Raw genomic sequence first — 22,203 nt, 5'->3', positions numbered from 1 at the left:
GTTTTAGGCATCAAATGACTGTGTTGAGGTTTAGTGAAAGATTGTAGTTTCATTTATATGTTAATAAAAATGTTGGGATTCAAGTCACTGCGAAACTTTTGACCATCGATCTTTCCCAGAAACACAAACATAACAAAAACTTTAATATTGCTGCAGTTTTTTTTTTAAACCAGCAGATATTGAAAGTGTAATATCAGAGATCATAAAGTAGATTGGTGGGAAAAATAAGGAAGTACGCTGTCTATGAACGTTTCATCTGTAAACTCAGAATCAACATTAATTAAACACATTTTCTTTATTATGTTAAAAATGTATCTGTTGTTGCAATTTAATGTAACCTCTAGGATACAGGGCTGGTATTGACTTGTGACTAGTTATATATACTTTTAGGGGAAAAACAAGCAAAGCAATAATCATACTGATAATCTAAGTATTTATTTTACAGCCTTAACCCTCCTGTTGTCCTCGAGTCAAGGAAGGAAGGGAGGAAGGAAAGGAGAAAGGAAGGAAGGATGGAAAGGAGGAAGGAAGGATGGAAGGGAGGAAGGAGGAAGGAAGGAAGGAAGGAAGATGGAAGGAAGGAAAGGAGGAAAGGAAGGAAGTATGGAAGGAAAGGAGGGAGGAAGGAAGGAAGGGAAGGAAGGAAGGAAGGAGGAAGGAGGGAGGAAGGAATGAAGGATGGAAGGAAGGAGGAAGGAAAGAAAGAAAGAATTGATGGAAGGAAGGAATGAATGATGGAAGGGAGGAAGGAAGGAAGGAAAGGAGGAAGGAAGGAAGAAAGAAGGAAAGGAGGGAGGAAGAGAGAGAAGGAAAGGAGGAAGAGGAGGAGGAAGGAAGGATGAGGAGGAGGATGGAAGGGAGGGAGGAGAGAAGGAAGGAAGGGAGGAGAAGAAGGAAGGAGGAAGAGGGATGGAAGGAGGAGAAGAAGGAAGGAGGAGGAAGGAAGGAAGGAAGGAAGGAAGGAATGATGAAGGAAGGGAAGGAAGAAGAAGGGAGGAAGGAAGGAAGGACTGAAGGATGGAAGGAAGGAAGGAAGTCTGGTGCTGAGCAGGTAGTAAGTCTCTCTGACTCTAAGTGCACATGGCAGCAGAAAGCATTGCAGTAAGAGCGCTGACAGTGAACCAAAGCAGTAAAAGTTGCAGCCGGACAGAGAAACAATGAGCTGAAAATATCTATAATACAACTCCTTAAAGCACATTACACAATACACACTACACATTACACATTACACACTACACACTACACACTACACACTACACACTGCTCCTTTTAATACAGTGAATATAGCCGACATGTTATTGACTGTAATTCATGTTAATCTGTTTTGCTGTAATTATTCCAGACCTTTGATCCTGAGTGAAAAGGTCCGAGTACGCCTGGTTCATACTGGATGGACTTAATACTGTATCTGTGTGTGTGTGTGTGTGTATGTGTCTCTGTGTGTGTGTGTGTGTGTGTGTGTGTGTGTGTGTGTGTGTGTGTCTACAGTTGGCTAACTTGTTCATGTGGCTGGAAAAAAACCACTATTCCTCAGTTGATGTGGTGCATGTGTGAGTGTGTGTGACTGTGTGTGTGACTGTGTGTGTGTGTGTCTGTGTGTGTGCGTGTGTGTGTGTGTGTGTGTGTTTGTCTCTGTCTCATTCCTTTGATTTGTTTACACGGCGGTCATCCACAGACACCCAGCCATGCTTGGCCACATTAAACCTCTTCTGCTAATGCCAGCTAAATAAGGGACACACAAAAGCACAAATTATGTACAGAACCGACACACACCACACACACACACACACACACCACACACACACACACACACACACACTTGCACACACACAAGTGATTTGGCATTCACTGGTCCAGACAGGCTAATCTCTGCGACTGCAGATTGGAGTGTGTGGTAGCCAAGCACTGAGGGATCAGAGCATAACATCACCTCTGCACAACTCTGGAAACCTAACATTAACATTTTTATGAAAAGAAAGCACAAGAAAAGGTTTCATTCTATAAAAATAAAAAGCCACTGAAGCAGTAGAAAGACATTGTAAGCTTCTTTAGTTTGCCTTTTTTTTCTCTTTTGTCTTTTTTCCTTTAAAGCTTACCTGCTTTTTAAAGGGTAATTCTGGTATTTTTCTACCTGATCATTTTGGGAGTATAAGTGACTACAGGAGACAAAAATGTTTGGGACTGTTCCCGTATTGAGTGAGATCGCTTTAGCCGAGGCAGTTTGGCAGCTAAATGAATCACACACATTTCTTTACGTGATTGTAAGGAAACTAAAAACTAAACTAAAAAAATACTAAGTGATTCGCGGGAACAAGCGGCCGAAATGAGCTTCCTCCGTAGGGTGGCTGGGCTCAGTTATCCGGAGGGAGCTCGGAGTAGACCCGCTGCTCCTCCGCATCGAGAGGAGCCAGATGAGGTGGCTCGGGCATCTAGTCAGGATGCCTCCCGGACACCTCCCTGGTGAGGTGTTCAGGGCCCGAGGAAGACCCAGGACACGCTGGAGAGACTATGTCTCTCGGCTGGCCAGGGAACGCCTCGGGATCCCCCGGGAAAAGCTGGACGAAGTGGCTGGGGAGAGGGAAGTCTGGGCTTCCCTGCTTAGGCTGCTGCCCCCGCGACCCGACCCCCGGATAAGCGGAAGAGGACGGTAACGGTAAAACGGAATTTGGGAAAAATCAAACGGATTTTATAGTGCCCTACTATAACTGGGTTTCCGACTTTAAACTGGAACAACTCAATCTCGAGTGTGACGCCATTCCTAGCTCCAACTTCCAACTTCCAAGGTAAATGCTGACATAGTGGCCAAACTGTGTAATTACAACGTCACGTGATGCTATTGGTACCAGAAATACTTTTTTCCAATAGACGTTAGCAGATACATCATTTACAAAATTTGGTCCAATCACATTTTGAAACTCTACAAGAGCTGCACGATTGATTAGTTTTAGCCCCTCTGAAGTTAGCTGGAGGGCTAAACCAGAAGTTAGCCTCATCTTGGGTGCAAAAGTAGTAATAAGCTTGGTTCATTGGTGCATTCAGGCCTTTGAGCATGAGTCGTTTGTTTTCAGGAAGTGCCATTTTTAGGCTGTTCTCATTATATATATATAACCATGAATGAATGAATGAATGAATATCCCCACATACTAATATGGAGAAGATCGTGATGAGTCATTTCACTGGCCTACTGTATCTGTTCAAGCCGGAGAACACAGAAAGGAGACAAAACTAATAAAATGAAGAATGGAAGCAGAAAGGCAGCAAGCGTCAAGAAAGATAAGATACAGTAACTTTAACGTTAACTCAGAGAAACTGCTGCTGCTCTCCTGACAAGCCATGAAGAAAATCTAAAAGTGTCCACGGATGAGAATAGTCCCAGCTGCTGTGTAACTATTACAAATGGATTTACACCATCTATCTGCATCATCCTGGAGATTCCCATTGCTTCAATAACTCCATAATTTGACACAATCCCATCATTAAAATTAACTTAAGCACCTATATTTGTCAGGCGGCAGTAGAAATTAGACTGTAGGAGACCTAAGGAAACCATTTACAGCGGTATAATTAGCTCCACAAACCAGCTTATTGGATGTGGTGCATCGCTGACAAGTCTTAAGCAAACAAAACAGCCTTAAAACTTAAATTTTAATCAAGCTCTCTTCATTATGCTGTAAATTCTCAGCCTCCTGTAATTCAGAGTGGAGTATCTCGGGGTGTAATTCCTTAATGAGTGTGTATGTGTGTGTGGAGGGGGAGAGGGGGTAGTGGGGAGAATGACACAATATGTTAATTGCCTCATGCAAGAGGAATGCAAACATCTAATTTAAGAAAATTAGTGTGAGCGAGAGAAGCTGCTGCTGTAATATCAGAGAAGACAGCAGAGGTCAGGAGGCTTCATACAAATCAGTGTAATCTGCTCAAAGTGACGAATGGCTGTCTGGCTGGCTGCGCTACAAAGGACTGAACGAGTCTTCGGGACGACTTATCTGCAAAAAGAAGTGTGGGGTAACATCTGTCTGGGATATGAATTTAAAAGAAGGAAAGAAAGAGCTCCAGGAAGCAGATGAATAAACTCACAGCAAAGGTTGCGATGCTTCAATATGCGCGTGTCGGCGTCTGTGTTTACCTGCCAGAAGCTCCGTCAGAAATTTAACTTTTCATTGAGTTTTAAGCCATAATATCATGGATGTGGGTTTTAAGTTGTTTTTAAACGCTGTTCATAGCAACAGTGATGATATGAGTCTGCTTCCAGCTGCAAAAGAAGTGTGTGGTAACATCTGTCTGCGATGTGAATTTAAAAAAGAAAAGAAAAAGCTCCAGGAAGCAGATGAGTAAACACACAGCACAGGTTACGATGCTTCAACACACATCTCTGTCAGAAATTAACTTTTTATTGACTTTTTATCCAGTTTTAAGCCATAATATCATGGATGTGGGTTTTTACCCAAGACTGTATAAAAGAAATGGACGTAACATCCGTGACGTCACCCATTGGTTTGTGGACTGCTGCTCGGAAGCCAATAGTTTCGAATCTAGGCAGCGCCATCTTGAAAATTTCAGGTGCATGCTGGGAAAAATAAAAACACGGATTCTACTTATATGGGCATGAGGCGGGGCCATGAGTGGAGCGGGGAGGTTGCTATGGTTGCGAGGGCTGGATCTCGAGGACATTGGTTAATCAACCTGTCAATCAGGACGTAGCCACGCCCTAATGCATACCCTGCTTTATCGTCAAATATAAAATCAGGGAGGCCAAAATGTCCCAAATGAACATCATACTGCATTGAAGAAGGCTTTAAACTAGCGATTGAGACCATAAACACATTTTGAAAACGTTTACTGAGGTTAGAAATCAAGTGAGAAGTTGGTGAATTCTCCATTGACTTGTATAGAGACGGTCGCCCCCTGGTGGCCTTTTGATAGAATGCAGTTCTAAGTTACTTCCGCGTTGGCTTCATTTCAGAGGAACGGAGCTCCCCGCCTGGTTTTAAGTTGTTTTTAAAAGCTGTTCATAGCAACAGTGATGACACGACTCGACTCCCATCTCCTCTAATCGACGTCTGCCTGCCGAACAACCAGACAAACATCGCTCTTTAACGTCAGACTGCTGCTCGCCTCCCACTTCTGACTTTGAGCCTTGCTGGTCACGGTTTGTAACGAAGGTGATCAGGCATCTGCAATCAAAGCTCCCACACGAGACAAACTGAATCTCTCTCTCTCTTCTCTTCTTCAAACTTTTCTCCTTGTAAAAAAAGCTTTTGGAAATGTTTGATACATCTGATCATAATCATTTTATCGTCATTTGATCCATCTTCATCTGTCTCGACTGGTTTTATTTCTTTTTCATGAAGCACTTTGTAACACAGTAAAGAACACAAATAAAGTTTTTTTTATTATTATTATTATATAAAGTTTATTAAGCAAACAGAGACAGATGGACGTGAAGTGTAAAGAGGTTTTAAAGAGTTTATCATCGATGAAAGAGACGAAACATGAGCCACTGACTTAATTCACAAGCATTACTTCTAGATTCAGTTTGCTTCTATATGTAAGTTTTAATCGACTTAAACACTACATATATTATTTAAGGCCACATATTCATGCAGACATAATTATATACAGTATTTAAACAGAGATCAGTTTGAGTTGAACTGATCACAAGTGCAAATAATGACCAATTTTACTTTTAGATTCATGCAAAAGCACAGATTGTGTTTCATAAATGTTAATTATAATATCAGCTCTCTGCAGTATCTGTGCATTAAAGCTACAGTCTGGTTAAAGTTATAGGGACAGTTTGTGTCTATAGGGAGAGATCAGGGTGATGCTTATTAATTATAAGCAATCTCAGGCTAAACATGCATCCACAATCCAAATATTATAATATAATAATATGCAGAAACATTCAATATGAACTTATTTCTTGGAGATACTAGGCTGCTGAGAATATAACACATTAATTTAATGTATAACTTTGTCAGAAAACAAACTTAAAGTAAAGTTGTCTCACTTTATTTACACTAATTTATCTCTTCTCATCTCAAATCTTCCTTTAAAAGTTATTTTTCTCTGCAGTTTCTGACCTTCTTGTTCCTGTTGGTTAATGAACTGGAGTCAAGGAAAGAAGGGAGGAAGGAAGGAAGGAAGGGAGAAAGAAGGAAGGAAAGGAGGGAGAGGAAGGAGGAAGGCAGGAATGAGGTAGAAAGGATGGAAGGGAGGAAGAAGGAAGGAAATGAGGGATGGAGGAAGGAAAGAGGTAAGGAAGGGAGGAAGGAAGGGAGGAAGGGAGGAAGGAAGATAGGACGGAGGGAGGGAGGGAAGGAAGGGAGGAAGGAAGGGGCGAGGAAAGAAAGAGAGAAGAAGGGAGGGAAGAAAGGAAGGAAGGAAAGAAGGACAGAAAGAATGAAGGAAAGAAGGAAGGAGGGAAGAAAAGAAGGAAGGAAGGAATGAGGGAAGGAAAGAAGAAAGGAAGGAAAGGAAAGAAGGAAGGAAGGAAGGGAGGGAGGGAGGAAGGAAGGAAGGAAGGGAGGGAAAGAAGGAATGAAGGAAAGAAGTAAGGAGGGAAGGAAAGAAGAAAGGAAGGACGGAAGGAAGGCAGGAACAGTCAAAACAGGTCAATTTGACCCGGGAGGACGACACAAAGGTTAAAGTAAAGTTGCTATCTTGAAAATTTCAGGTGCATGCTGGGAAAAATAAGAACACAGATTCTACTTATATGGGCATGAGGCGGGGCCATGGGCGGAGCGGGGAGGTTGCTATGGTTGCGAGGGCTGGATCTCGAGGACATTGGTCAATCAACCTGTCAATCAGGACGTAGCCACGCCCTAATGCATACCCTGCTTTATCGTCACATATAAAATCAGGGAGGCCAAATGTCCCAAATGAACATCATACTGCATTGAAGAAGGCTTTAAACTAGCGATTGAGACCATAAACACATTTTGAAAACGTTTACTGAGGTTAGAAATCAAGTGAGAAGTTGGTGAATTCTCCATTGACTTGTATAGAGACGGTCGCCCCCTGGTGGCCTTTTGATAGAATGCAGCTCTAAGTTAGTTCCTGGTTGGCCTCATTTCAGAGGACCAGAACTCCCCCGCCTGACTTTACCTTTAGCTGCGATGGCTCATAAAGAAACTTATAAAACAAGGTTGGGCTTTGCTGACAAGGCCAGAAAAAGTAAAAGTTTTAATTAGTTATCTGATTTGACAGATCAAGGTAGGAGAGGAGAGAGTGATGAAAAATGTATCTGGGAAAAAAGTCAACAGGGAGGAGAAGGACCTCAATCTTGTCCTTCTGGCTTGTTCTTCTTTCTTTCTAGCTTTTCGTTTGTCTTTCGTTTGACTTATTTATCTTGAGTGAGGGGCAACCCTATTAGGCAAACCGGAGACGTCTGTGCATCAGCATTAGAATTTCAAAGTAGCTTTTTGATTGTTTGATCTCACATCCAAAAATGATTGTTGGTTGTAAAAAAAAAAAAAAAAAAAAGTATGAAGGGGAGAAAGAAAAAAAAAAAGCAATTAACATGAAAAACCGTGCTTCTATTAATATCCAGGTTTCTCTGTAGTCTTGTGGCTGGTTGTGATCCATAATTAACAGTGAGAAGATCCCATTTTCACCTTCTGCTGTGGTGTTCCCCACTAGACCGGCTCTCTGGAGAGAACAGATGATGCCTCAACATTACAACGCTGCAGAGAGAGAGAGAGAGAGAGGGGGAGAGAGAGAGAGAGAGAGAGAGAGAGAGAGAGGGAGACAGAGAGAGAGAGAGAGAGAGAGAGAGAGAGAGAGAGAGAGAGACACAGAGAGAGAGAGACAGAGAGAGAGAGAGAGAGAGAGAGACACAGAGAGAGACAGAGAGAGAGACAGAGAGAGAGAGAGAGAGAGACAGAGAGAGAGAGAGAGAGACAGAGAGAGAGAGAGAGAGAGACAGAGAGAGACAGAGAGAGAGAGAGAGCGCTACTGTATCTTCTAATAATACAACCTGACTAAGTAGATATTGACACTTATGTTTTAAATATTATCATAAGTCAGCAAACAGATTTTTCTTGTGTGTGAATCTGATCACCTGCCAGCGTGATGATGATGCACTAATGTTTCAAACTTTACTCTTTAACTTTTGTCCTTTTAATTTAAAGCTCTTAACTTTTTGATTTCTAAGCAGCTCACAGCCTCATCTCTTCCATGAACACTTCTCTTCCTCTCCCTTCTGCTCAGTCTTCTTCTTCTTCTTCTTCTTCTTCTTCTTCTTCTTCTTCTTCTTCTTCTTCTTCTTCTTCTTCTTCTTCTTCTTCTTCTTCTTCTTCTTCTTCTTCTTCTTCTTCTTCTTCTTCTTCTTAATTTAAAGCTCTTTACTTTTTGATTTTTAAGCAGCTCACAGCCTCATCTCTTCCATGAACACTTCTCTTCCTCTCCTTCTGCTCAGTCTTGGCTTTTTTTTCCTTCTCTCTTTTGTTTTGTTTATTTGTTTGTTTGTTTTATCCTTTGTGACGCATCCTTGGGTTTGTGAAAGGTGCTAAATAACTCCCACCTATTATTATCATTATTATCTATGGTAACCACTCATAGTCGTCATGTCAAGGCACAGCAACGGGAGCAATTTGGGGTTAAGTGTCTTGCCCAAGGACACATCGACATGTGGACCGGAGGAGCCGGGAATCGAACCACTCTACCTCCTGAGCCACAGCCAGCAATGTCTGACGAAGGTTTGAGAGACTGAAATGTTGTTACTTATTAAAGCAAATTGACAGAGAGTGAGACAGGGTGCAGGGGTCCATTTAAATACAATCCAATGAATTAATGAATTCAGTAAATATTAAGTTTTATGCATACCTCAGTAGCAGCAGGTGCATAGTTTTATCAAGTTACTGCAACGTTTCGGTCTCTCAGACCTTCATCAGGCATATCACAGGCAGCATTTACACATTTTAATATATATATATCTTTTCTTCACAATTATCATAATCTATAGTCTGGAAGGTGACACACACTATTTGTATTAACCCCATCAATTCGTCAGTGATCTGTCCGTTTCTTTCATTGGATGATTGAGGCAGTTCTTATTTGTATATATTAAAGTGTAGCTCAGTAAATATTAAGTTTTATGCATATAGATTTATATATTGAACCGCTACAGTTATGTAACACATAGCTAGTTAGCTCAGAATGCTAAACGTGTCATTTATATGAAGTTGTTTGCATGTTTTTAAGTGTTTTAGACATTTTTAAATTGAATTACTTATTTAAAACAATACACATAGACACACTTTAACTCCAAATATGATTCAAACTGATAAACACATATCACTTAAAAGCAGTAAACTATAATCATTCATTCATATTGTTTCTTTCTTTTTTGCATTTCAGTAAAAGATATATTACTTTTCTCTGTGGTGTTGCCCTTTGCAGCATATTTATTGTTGAGATTATTATAAAAGAGGCTGAAACACACAATAAACTACACAATGCAGATCTGTTTGCAGCTACAAAGAAAACACATCATTCCTGTTTGAGAAAGAGAAAGCCTCCCCCACACAAACTGATCAGTGTTAACAGCTGCTGTATATAACAACAACAACAATATCTATATATATTAGATAAATCTGACTGTATTGACCATCTCTCCGCTGAGCCCTCGAGGCGCCTGACAACAGCAGTTTATCTCCATAATAATCAGTCCGGCACTAAATATATCAACACAAGGAGATGATAAAAACACAGCATTCAGCTCCATTGATTAGCATTGTTAATTTCTCGCTCGGCGGTGCGGAGTAAGTGAAGCCGGCGGCCCGCTGAGGAAGCCAGTCGGTGACAAACTTCTGTTATGAGGTAGAGATGAAGCTGCAAGATGAGAAGCTCTTTATCTCTTTACAGCAGGGGTCGGGAACCTTTTTTTTTTGTTTCACATGAAGACAGTTACAAGAAAAGTTTAAGTCCATGTAAAGTAAGAATAAATATGTGTTCTGAGTTTGACAAACCACAGAAAAGTGTGTTGTTAACCACCCTGCCAAATTTGAATGATTAAAAAAAATCGCCAAATATATGAAATTAGGCTTCAAAGTTGTGTAAAAATCAGCCTCTTTCTCTGCTACCAGTCACCACCTCTACCCAAAACATGGATACTACGTCTGAGAGCTTTCTGCTGCTAACTCAACTACTAGCTTGGCGGCTAGCTTGGCGGCTAACTCAGCTGCTAGCTCAGCGGCTAACTCAGCTGCTAACTCAATTGCTAGCTCGGCGGCTAACTCAATTGCTAGCTCGGCGGCTAACTCAAATGCTAGCTTGGCGGCTAACTCAGCTGCTAGCTCGGCTGCTAACTCGGCGGCTAACTTAACTGCTAGCTCGGCGGCTAACTCAGCTAACTGGCTAACTGTAGACTGTAGTAGTAGTAGTGTGCGCTGAATGTATTTCTACCTCTACAGCAGCAGGGGCGGGTTTATGCTAATCACTAAATCCTGAACACAGAAATCTTGAAACACAGTTTGTGAAGCCTAGCTCCACAATTCAAATCTAAATGGTTGAAATGCTTTTTACACCTTTTTTAGAAATACATTTATGACCTATTTAATGTGTTTAGAAGGAAATGTCTGAATTCACTTTACACAGTCTTTAACGCCCATTTATGCTTAACGTACATACAGTATGTAAGGGTTAAAAAACTACTTTTTCTTTTTTACCAGAAACTCATTCATGACACTGTTATAAATGTATAAAAGATGAGTTTTCTCTATAACCTTCTTCCTGTCCTCCCTGTTCATACATTAACACATTTTTCTTTCCATTTGTTCCAGGATGTGAAACCAGTTTTAAAACCGACGCAGCTCTTTTCATCCCCTGTAGGAGCTAACGTCATGTGATTTATATTACAAACATCCATAGGAGATATGGAGATGTTGGACCTCGTTACAGGGTACCGCTGACATTTTGAGCGTATGTCTCATGCTCATGTTATAGAGAACAGGCTGACACTTTTGCTCGTTAACATAGTTTGCATTGTCGCCGCTTTGCTTACAGCGGGTCGGTTTCCACGGTGACATTTTTAGGGTAGCTAAAGGACAAATCCAGAGAGAGTTTCCTGTAATGAAACAACTGACTGGTGAAGAAAATGAACAAAGTAATGTGTTTTTTTGGAAATGTCATGGTTTCCCTTTAAGGTTGGCTGAGTATTATTACTCAGTAAAAATCTATGAAATGTTGTTTTTTTTGTTGCTTTGTCACCACTCGAGCTGCCCTAAAGTGAACGATCACACTTCAACACTTTCAATTCTTTTTTTTTGCCACATGAGATGAATTAAGCCTGTGTGCTGAAAAAGCTGATTTCATTTCAAATGGGACATTAGATGTTAGAGTTCCTACAGTGATGATTTCTTCCTCCGAGGGTTTAATTTATTAGATCTGCTGTTATCTGAAATGAGATATAGTTTAAAAAGAAAAAAGAAGAAGAAGAAGAAAAAGAAACAGCCCTCAGGAGGAAAAAAAAAGGTCAGACTGACAGAGGAGAAAAAAGATAGAGTTAGAAAAGTGGCAGGGAGTGAGTGTAAATAAAGAAAGACTGCAGTAAAAGCAGCTTTGTGGCTCGGCTGCGATATGAAACCAGCTTTCATAAATAATGTAGCTGAGTGTCGGTCGGTCGGTCAGGGAGCAGCCGCTACTCTGAGGTAACGAGGCTAAACTAACACTGGGTTGGTCGGGTCACAGGTGGCTGCACACACTTCATAGTACAGGTATCAATCACTGCGCTGGAAACACCTGCAACCCCCCGAAAAATAGGACTGCAACACGAGAAATCAGTGGAAGGAAAAACAAAATGCAAACAAGAATTACTTCCATGCAAGAGTCTTTGTATACGAGTCATTATTGCATTTAGTTATTAATTATATAACCATATTTAATTACTACATTTTGGTCAGTATGGACTTTCTTTAAAGGTAAGATCAGAAAAAATGTATTTATAGTCTTTGTAAAGTAAGAATAAATATGTGTTCTGAGTTTGACATACCACAGAAAAGTGTGTTGTTAACCACCCTGCCAAATTTGAATGATTAAAAAAAATTCCAAATATATGAAATTAGGCTTCAAAGTTGTGTAAAAATCGGCCTCTTTCTCTGCTCCCAAACACTGAAGCCCCGCCCCCTACCAAGTGTCACCTGTCAATCAAAGTCACCACCTCTACCAGAAACATGGACGCTACGTCGGAGAGCTTTCTGCTGCTAACTCAGCTGCTAGCTCAGCGGCTAACTCAGCAGCTAGCTCGGCGACTAACTCGGCAGGTAGCTCGGCTGCTAGCTCGGCGGCTAGCTAACTGGCTAACTGTAGACTGTAGTAGTAGTAGTGTCTGCTGAATGTATTTATACCTCTACAGCAGCAGGGGCGGGTTTATGCTAATAGTGATTTTCAGACCCGCCCACTAAATCCTGAACACAGAAATCTTGAAACACAGTTTGTGAAGCCTAGCTTAACTACTGTATATTTGTGTTTCTTTTGTTTTCACTTACTAAGAAAAACTAACCACCATTTTTACTTGTTTGTCCCTATATGTTTTCACTTTCTGCTACCAGAAGCATTTTTCAAGTTGTCATCATCACAAGAAGATATAACTTTCAAGAAACTATGATATTTAGTGTTGTGAAGGAGCAGAAAACAGACATTTGTGGATGCGTGGGAACATAAAATCCAGCAGGTAAAGTCAGTCTAAACCTGCTTCGTAATACATCTGATCGTTATAATCTTTTAATCTCTACCAGTGAAGACAACAAGTCAACTTAAATCAACTTATTAAACCACTTCAGCAAAATTACAAATCTGATACTTCACACAAACACCATAAAAACTAACAAAATATGTCAGCAACATTTAAATACTGGAGCTTAATTTGCACATAAAAGCAGCAGCAGCAGTGTTTTCTGCATAATGAATGAACAGCGACAGTAGAAGGAAGGAAACCAACAAGTGGATTTAATCACAATGGTAACAACACACCATTATCACCGCTGCTCATAAGCCAACACTGATTCATCCCTCATGACTTAAACACACACACACACACACACACACACACACACACACACACACACACACACACACACACAAATATAACATCATAAAAACAAGTAAACAAGTGAGAAAGAGAACAGATCCAAAAACAAGTCAAGCATTGGAGCTGGCGAAGTGATTTAGGGTGTAAATTGTGTGTGTGTGTGTGTGTGTGTGTGTGTGTGTGTGTGTGTGTGTGTGTGTGTGTGTGTGTAAAGGGTCAGGAGTAAAAAAAAAAAAAAAAAAAAATGAAATGATGCGGCATCTGTTGAGGCTTTAAGTAATATATCACTCCATTCCACTTCGTTTAGCATCACTTCGCCTGAGTTAATTGGTTCATGAGGAGCACTAATTAAGGGGAATGGCCTTGTTTATCGTCACGGCGACGCTCGTTAAGCTCTTTTTTTTTTCCTTTTCCTTTTCCTCTTTCTGTCAGGACTGGTGACATTAACCCACCCTTCACAACTGTGGGTGGAGGAAGAGGAGGAGGAGGAGGGTGAGTCAAGATGGGGGGGGAATGAGTCAAGGAGGGTGGGAGGGGGGGGGGGGTGAGTCAGTTCGTATTTACTTTAGTCTTCAGTGTGGCAGCTGCATTGAACAGCTCATTTGTAGAAAAGTGAAGCACACACTGGCTGACAACACTCCAGATGTACTTTACACACAAAAGCAAAGACACACACACACACACACACACACACACACACACACACACACACACAGCTACATACACACTAATATATATATGGAAGCGTCCTACCTCTCTTCGTCGTGAAGCCCAGCAGGTCTGCTTGACTTTCCAAACGACGGCAGCTACCAGCAGCAGAGACAGGAAACAGCTGGAGGGGAGAACAGAGGCGATACTCAAATCAACTGATCAAAAAATCAAAAAGAGGTCTGAGAAGTGTACGAGCAAAATGATGCAAAACAAAACTCACATCAAGCAGAAATTAGATGATACAACCTCAACTGATGTTATGTAAGTACCCAAACCTCCTCAGATACCTCATCTATGTACATATATGTATATTATTGCCAATTCCAATTAAAAGCCACTTGATTATGTTCGGTTCCTAAAACAAAACTAGGTTCATTTCATCATTTTGCTAGAAGCCTTTGACAGCAGCGCTCCACATTAAGATTTTCAACAACTAAAGAATATAAGAAAAAACGTACATACTGCAGCATTAATTCTAAATACAGTAAGGCTGCGTTCACACTACAAGCAAAAATCCAATTTTTAGCCAATCTAGATTGGAACCAGATGCTCTTATGAAGTCTGAACAGTCATAAATCACATGAGATCCGATTTTTGCAAACCAGATGTAAACCAGCTTAGGGAGGAGGTTTGGACAGATGTGTCTGAGTCTGAACAGCTCCAAACACTCATATCGGTTCTGACTGTCTCTCTACGTCTCTACGCTACGTCACTCTGAGACACCAGACCCGAGCTTATTCCAGTTGTTGCTGCTAGGTGATATCACTGGAGGACTTATTCCAGTTGTTGCTGCTAGGTGATATCACTGGAGGACTTATTCCAGTTGTTGTTGCTAGGTGATATCACTGGAGGACTTATTCCAGTTGTTGTTGCTAGGTGATATCACTGGAGGACTTATTCCAGTTGTTGTTGCTATGTGATATCACTGGAGGACTTATTCCAGTTGTTGTTGCTAGGTGATATCACTGGAGGACTTATTCCAGTTGTTGTTGCTAGGTGATATCACTGGAGGACTTATTCCAGTTGTTGTTGCTAGGTGATATCACTGGAGGGCTTATTCCAGTTGTTGTTGCTAGGTGATATCACTGGAGGGCTTATTCCAGTTGTTGTTGCTAGGTGATATCACTAGAGGACTTATTCCAGTTGTTGTTGCTAGGTGATATCACTGGAGGACTTATTCCAGTTGTTGTTGCTAGGTGATATCACTGGAGGCAACGGAGGACGTAAACATCAGTCCATGGACAGAGGATGAAACCAAACTCTTAATCTTTGGGGATATGGCTCCGTTCAAGTGAAGCTCGAGGATTTGTTGTTGCTGTCGCTGTCGCAATTATATGACATCACACAATACACGCTAGATGATGCCTCTGCTCCGACAACGTTGCCACGGCAACCTGTCAGATTGGTCATTAATGTGGCCCAGTCTGAACAGAGCCAAAACAGTGTGGACAGTCAGGCCTAAACATCAGATTTGAGAAGGAATCAGATTTGAATGAGATTTGCCTGCAGTGTGAACGCAGCCTTTAACTGGTGGTGGTTATAGGTATGAATGGCTGTGGTTTCAACCTGGATTTATCTTTACTGTTTTTAACAATACTGGGTGCAACGTAAGATAGAAAGATAAAAATATCCAAGGAGTTTGTGTCTTAGTTTCTAAGAAAATGTTATTTACAGCTTTATATAAGAACATAAATAAGGAAGGATGGTGGGTGATCTCAAGAGGAGTTCAGAAACACACCACTGCTTTTTGATTTAGTCAGCAATTCTTCAGTAGTCTGCTGTGGTCACCCTTTACCAGCTGATCAATCTCTGTCCTCAACGCAGCATGAATGTTAGATCTTTGAGATGAGGCACACTCAATGTTGCATGAATACAAATCACAACTCTGCTGGTTTTAGGGAGGCCAGACTTGTACATTCTTAGACAAAATAAGTCGAAGGGGTCACCAGATGTTTAATAATAAGATACTAGAGATCTACTAAATAACACTATTCATTTACTTTCTCTGTATTCATTTTCTTTTTTCTTGACAGTTTTATGTGTTCATTCTTCTACAAATGATTCAAATGAAAGAATCTGGGAAAGGAAAATAACCATTTGGTTGAACTCAGTCTTCAGATTTCCTTTCAAAGTGGACATTTTTACATTTAACCTTCATGTCATCCTGCCGGGTCAAATTGACCCCGTCAGTTCTGACTCTTCCTTCCTTCTTTCCTTCCTTCCTTTCCTTTCCTCCCTTCCTTCCTCCCTCCTTTGCTTCCTTCATGTCGTCCTGCCGGGTCAAATTGACACCATCAGTTTTGACTCTTCCTTCCTTCCTTCCTTCCTTCCTTTCCTCCCATCCTTCTTTCCTTCTTCCATCCCCCCTTCTTCTTTCCTTCCTCTCTCTTTCCTTCCTTCCTTCCTTCCTCCCTCCATCCCTCCTTTTTTCTTTCTTTCCTCCCTTCCTTCTTTCCTTCCTCCCTCCCTTCCTTCCTTCCTTCCTTCCTCCATTCCCCTTTCTTCCTTCCTTCCTTCCTCCCTCCCTCCCACTACCTTCCTTCTTTCCTCTGTCCTTCTTTCCTTCCTTCCTCCCCTCCCCCTTCCTTCTTTCCTCCATCCTTCCCTCCTTTCCTTTCCTTTCCTCCCTCCTTTGCTTTCTTCCTTCCTGCCTCCTTTCCTTTCCTTTCCTTTCCTTTCCTCCCTCCTTTGCTTTCTTCCTTACTGCCTCCTTTCCTTCCTTCTTCCTCCCTTCCTTCCTTCCTCCCTCCTTTCCTTCCTTCTTCCTCCCCTCCTTCCTTGACTCGAGGACAGGTGCACTGATGTGAGACGCATTTATCAAAACTAATAAATGAAGCTGCTGTTGACAAGAAATGAACTACATGTAGAAAAATACCATATTATGTTAACTGAAGAACTTGAAAATGTTTCTGCAAATAAATCAGAGTCATTGTAAATGTACTCAGGGTTCAGTGTATCTGCTGGAAACATAATATGAATTTAAATAACATGTTTTTCACGCTTGTATGCTTTGTAGTTGTCCTTAAAAACACTTTCAAGTACAAAAAAGGGAAGAAGAAGAAAAAAAAAAATCACACACAATACAATCTTACATCAGTATCTTCACACTAATTTACTGCGCTCTGGCTCCGGCTCCCGTTTCCGCAGAGCAAAAGACAACAAAGGGAAGAGAAATTCTTGTGGAGAAAATTTATGTGGAGATACAAAACCGCGATGACCACAGGCAGCTGGGGGATTTCAGGACAGCAAAAGGGCAGCGAGGGGTCAACGAGCGACACGACGATCTCTAAACTCTAACAAAGAACAAGGTCTGCAGATGCACACACACACACACACACACACACACACACACACACACACACACACACACACACACACACACACACACACACACACACACACACACACACACACACACACACACACACACACACACACACACACACACACACACACACACACACACACAAAGCCTTTAAAAGTTCAGCGTCTGGAGGGCAAAGTTATCTGGCCAAACACAAAGCTCCCTCTTCTCTCAACCAGAACTTCTGACGAGGACTCAAAACAAGCGCACCCAAAGGCTTCGCAACAGGAAGTCGTTGAGAAACTGCTGAGGATAGCAGATCTGGAACAATCCCTCTCTTCATCTGTGTGTGTGTGTGTGTGTGTGTGTGTGTGTGTGTGTGTGTGTGTGAAGGGTATAACTGCAGTAATGAGGGTGACATTTTCAGACCCGGCCTGCTGAAGATGTTGCAGTCGTGGCCTCTTCAGTCCACACTAGACCTCTCAGCTGCATTCAGACACTTTTCCCTCAAACAGGAAATCCCCTCCGCTGACGAGGAGGAGGAGGACGAGGGAGGAGGGAGGAGGGAGGAGGAGGAGGAGGAGGAGATGCTCATTACTGCTGCCGGATGAAAACCATCTGGTATTAAGACTCCGACTGATTTCTACAAGTTTTTAGAGAGCAGACTTGAAAACTAAATTTTTATTGAAGTCACAGATGATGAGCCTTAACTTTCCTTCTGTCCTTCCTTCCTTCCTTCCTTCCTTCCATCCTTCCTTTTGTCCTTCCTTCCTTCCTTCCTTCTTTCCTTCCTCCCTTATTTATTTCCTTCCTTCCTTCATTCCTCCCTTATTTCCTTCCTTCCCTCCTTTCTTCTGTCCTTCCTTCCTTCCTTCCTTCCTAGTTTCCTTTCTTTCTTCCTTCCTGTCTCCCTCCCTCCCTCCCTTCCTCCTTCCTTCCTTCCTTCCTAAGATCTAAGTTCAGCTGTTAGGGTAAGTGTTCCTTCCCTTCTTCCTACCTTCCTTCCTTCCTCCTTCCCTCCCTCACTCCCTTCTTCCTCCCTCCTTCTCTCCCTTTCTTCCTTCCTTCCTTCCTTCCTTCCTTCCTTCCTTCCTTCCAAACGTTTCATTCCTTCCTTGCTTCCTTCCTATTTTCCTTTCTTCCTTTCTTCATACCTCCCTCCCTCCCTCCCTCCCTTCTTTCCTTCCTAAGATCTAAGTTCAGCTGTTAGGGTAAGTGTTCCATCCTTCCTTCCTTCCTTCCTTCCTTCCTCCCTCCCTCCCTCCCTCCCTTCTTCCTCCCTCCTTCTCTCCCTTCCTTCCTTCCTAAGATCTAAGTTCAGCTGTTAGGGTAAGTGTTCCTTCCCTTCTTCCTACCTTCCTTCCTTCCTCCCTCCCTCCCTCCCTCCCTTCTTCCTCCCTCCTTCCCTCCCTTCCTTTCTTCCCAAGATCTAAGTTCAGCTGTTAGGGTAAGTGTTTCTTCCTTTCTTTCTTCCTTCCTTCCTTCCTTCCTTCCTTCCTTCCTAAGATCTCAGTTCAGTTGTTAGGGTAAGTGTTTGTTCCTTCCTTCCTACTTTCCTTCCTTTCATCAGTAACTGTAACAGATTAGTTTTGCTATATGTTAATATAAGTTACTCCCCAACACTTCACATATATAAGTCAGGAGTAGAGAGTTGGTCTGTAGTCAGGACACATAAAGTCTTTTCTTCTTTTCTTCTTTTCCTTTTTGTTATTCTGAGGTTTTTGAGCTTGTCACACCAAACCATGCAGCGAGGAATGATCTAAGGAGTGTGAGGAGTGTTTTTCCACAGCGCTGCACTGTTAAAGAACGTGTTTACCTGTTGGAGGTTTGCTATTTGCAGAAAATCCCTAAAGAGACTGTTGTGTAAAGATCTACGTCAAACATCTCGCTGTAGCTTTCTCTGCTTGTACTTTTCCTCCCTGCAGTATTTATACTGATTCACTGACCAAACAGTCCCAGATATCTCCGTGTCTGGCCTCTGCTCACATACACATGTATATATTGACATTTATGTGTAATTCAGAAATAGCCGTAATACAGTCGAATCCAGTAGTGAATGTTTTATAAGCTGCATTTTTATGTGTATTTTATTATGTGTATATTATTTCATGTATTTTAATTTATATTAAAGTTTACAATGAAATTCAAATTTTGGTATTTTACATTTGTCCTCGAGTCAAGGAAGGAAGGGGAGGAAGAAGGAGGGAAGGGAGGGAGGAAGAAGGAAGGAAAGGAGGGAGGAAGAAAGAGGGAAGAGAGGGAGGGAGAAGGAAGGAAAGGAGGGATGGAGGAAGGAAAGAAGGAAAGGAGGGAGGAAGGGAGGAAGAAGGAGGGAAGGGAGGGAGGAAGTAGGAAGGAAAGGAGGGAGGAAGAAGGAGGAAGGAAGGAAGGAAGGAAGGTAAAGGGGAGGAAAGAAAGAGGGAGGGAGGAAAGAAGGAAGTGAGAAAGGGAAGGAAATAAGGACAGAAGGAAGGAAGAAGAAATGAGGATGGAAGAAGGAAAGAAAGAGAGAGGGAGGGAGGAAGGGACGCTGTTTGACCCTGAACAGTATATAAAGGTTCATTAAAAACACTTCCTCCTCATTGTGCTATTATCTCATTGACATTTTTCCACATATACCATTCAGGACCCCCATAGAATACTTAAACACAAGACAAATAATACACTCAGTAACTCCCATGTAATGATTTCCCATCCTCTAAATGCACCTTCTAAAAAAAAAAAAAGGCTGGGATTTAAATCCAATCAGGCCCAAGATTCCCCGTTCAGATTCTCCATTACCTGGTCCTTCCTTCCTTCCTTCCTTCCTTCCTTCCTTCCTCCCTCCCTCCCTACCTCCCTCCCTCCCTCCCTCTATCCCTCCCTCCCTCCCTTCCTTCCTTCCTTCCTTCCTTCCTTCCTTCCTTCCTTCCTTCCTTCCTTCCTTCCTTCCTTGAATTAAGTTCAGCTGTTAGGGTAAGTGTTCCCTTCTTCCTTCCTTTCTTCCTCCCTCCGTCCCTTCCTTCCTTCCTTCCTTCCTTCCTTCCTTCCTTCCTCTCTCCCTCCCTCCCTCCCTGCCCCACCCTTCCTTCCTTCCTTCCTACATGATTTATAAGGGAGATCATTTCTTATAATGCAACATTTATCTCTCATTTGAAAATGTATGTAAACTCCACATATACCATGCAGGACCCCCCTAGAATACTTAAACACAAGACACATAAGACACTCAGTAACTCCCCTGTAATGATTTCCCATCCTCTAAATGCACCTTCTTTAAAAAAAAAAAAGGGCTGGGATTTAAATCCAATCAGGCCCAAGATTCCCCGTTCAGTCTGTATTACCTCGGCTCGCCATTAAATGGGCCACAGGGCCTGAGCTTAGCCATCTAACCAATGGAGCGCAGTGGCTAATTGTTGCTATTACCGAGGCATTAGCGAAGGAGGAAGGAGGGAGAAGAAGAGAAGAGGAGGGAGGAGAGAAGAGAAGAGGAGGGAGTGTCCTGTGGGTTTGTTAACACTCCCACTGAGCCTCCTGATAGGTTTAGCTTTAAGACTGTTTAGCCACAGGTAATAGCAACTGAACTGATTAAACAACCGAGGGGATGAGAGGAAGAACAGAAGTGTGAGGACATGTGAGAGGGTGTGTGTGTGTGTGTGTGTGTGTGTGTGTGTGTGTGTGTGTGGTGTGTGTGTGTGTGTGTGTTCTTCCTTCGTCCTTGCTTTCATTTAAACTAAATTACAAAGCAAAGCATACACGCACACGCACACACACACACAACCCACACACACACACCCAACACACACACACACACCTGTCCTTCCTTCACATCTTCAATCCTTCCTTTTCTTCCTTCTATCCTTCCTTCCTTCTTTCTGTCCTTCTTTCCTTCCTTCCTTGCTTTTCATTTAAACTAAATTACAAAGCACAGTACCACACACACACACACACGCACACGCACAACGCACACACACATACACACACACACACACACACAGATGAAGGAGAAACACAGTGAAACATCTGAACCCAGCAGGCAGAGCTGAACAAAAAAAATAATAAAAATCAATAAGCTATTGGTTGAACATGAGCTACAGATAGCACACGATGGGAAACAGCTTTCCATCTGCAGAGTAGAGACGGACCAAACCTGAAGCTTATAGGTACAGTTTTATTTCCTGTCATACTTCCAACATTAAAACTTTTATCTGTTGGTTCTGACTACTTTTCAATGTTTCATATTTTAGGCCTTTATTTTAGCCCAGCTTTTTGTTTCATGCTCTCTTTGTATTTTTCATTACTGTTTATTTGTATTCATATTGGGCTTTGTTGTTTCTAATTGTATGTTTTCCAGTTTTTAGGAAGGGAAGGAAGGAAGGTAGGTAGGAGGGAGGGGGAAAGAAGGAAGGAGGGAGGAAGGAAGGAGAGAAGGATGGAAGGGAGGAAGAAAGAAGGAGAGAGGAGGGAAGTAAGGATGGAAGGGAGGAAGAAAGAAGGAAAGGAGGGGAGAAAAAGGAAGGTAGAAAGGATGGACAAAGGAAGGTAGGAGGGAGGGAGGAAAGAAGGAAGGAGGGAGGAAGGAAGGAAGGATTGAAGAGAGGAAGAAGGAAGGAACAAAAGCAGGGAGGAAGGATGGAAGGGAGGAAGGATGGACAAAGGAAGGTAGGAGGGAGGGGGGGAAAGAAGGAAGGAGGAGGCAGGAAGGAAGGAAGGATTGAAGAGAGGAAGAAGGAAGGAACAAAAGGAGGAGGAAGGATGGAAGGGAGGAAGGACGACAGAAGGAGGGAGAAGGAAGGAAGGAAGGAAGGTAGGAGGGAAGGAAGGAAGGAGGGAAGGGAGGAAGAAAGAAGGAGAGAGGAGGGAAGTAGGATTGGAAGGGAGGAAGAAGAAGGAAAGGAGGGGAGAAAAAGGAAGGTAGAAAGGATGGACAAAGGAAGGTAGGAGGGAGGGAGGAAAGAAGGAAGGAGGGAGGAAGGAAGGAAGGATTGAAGAGAGAAGAAGGAAGGAACAAAAGCAGGGAGGAAGGATGGAAGGGAGGAAGGATGGACAAAGGAAGGTAGGAGGGAGGGGGGGAAAGAAGGAAGGAGGGAGGAAGGAAGGAAGGATTGAAGAGAGGAGAAGGAAGGAACAAAAGGAGGGAGGAAGGATGGAAGGGAGGAAGGACGACAGAAGGAGGGAG

General features: G+C 42.3%; 1 protein-coding gene across 1 annotated transcript in view; it reads right to left on the bottom strand.

Annotated features, from left to right (window-relative positions):
- atrnl1a (attractin-like 1a) overlaps nucleotides 1–22,203 on the bottom strand; it is a gene marked incomplete at its 5' end in the record, with an annotated part of 358,740 nt that overhangs the window by 133,945 nt on the left and 202,592 nt on the right. The window contains 1 exon segment of the mRNA XM_053333595.1: nucleotides 13,784–13,862. Within this exon segment, the coding sequence (XP_053189570.1) occupies nucleotides 13,784–13,862 (79 nt within the window).

This window comes from Scomber japonicus, chromosome 14 (genome assembly GCF_027409825.1).
Source record: "Scomber japonicus isolate fScoJap1 chromosome 14, fScoJap1.pri, whole genome shotgun sequence".
NCBI lineage: Eukaryota > Metazoa > Chordata > Actinopteri > Scombriformes > Scombridae > Scomber > Scomber japonicus.
The sequence above is the reverse complement of the archived record's forward strand: the minus strand, read 5'-3'. Positions and strand labels throughout refer to the sequence as shown.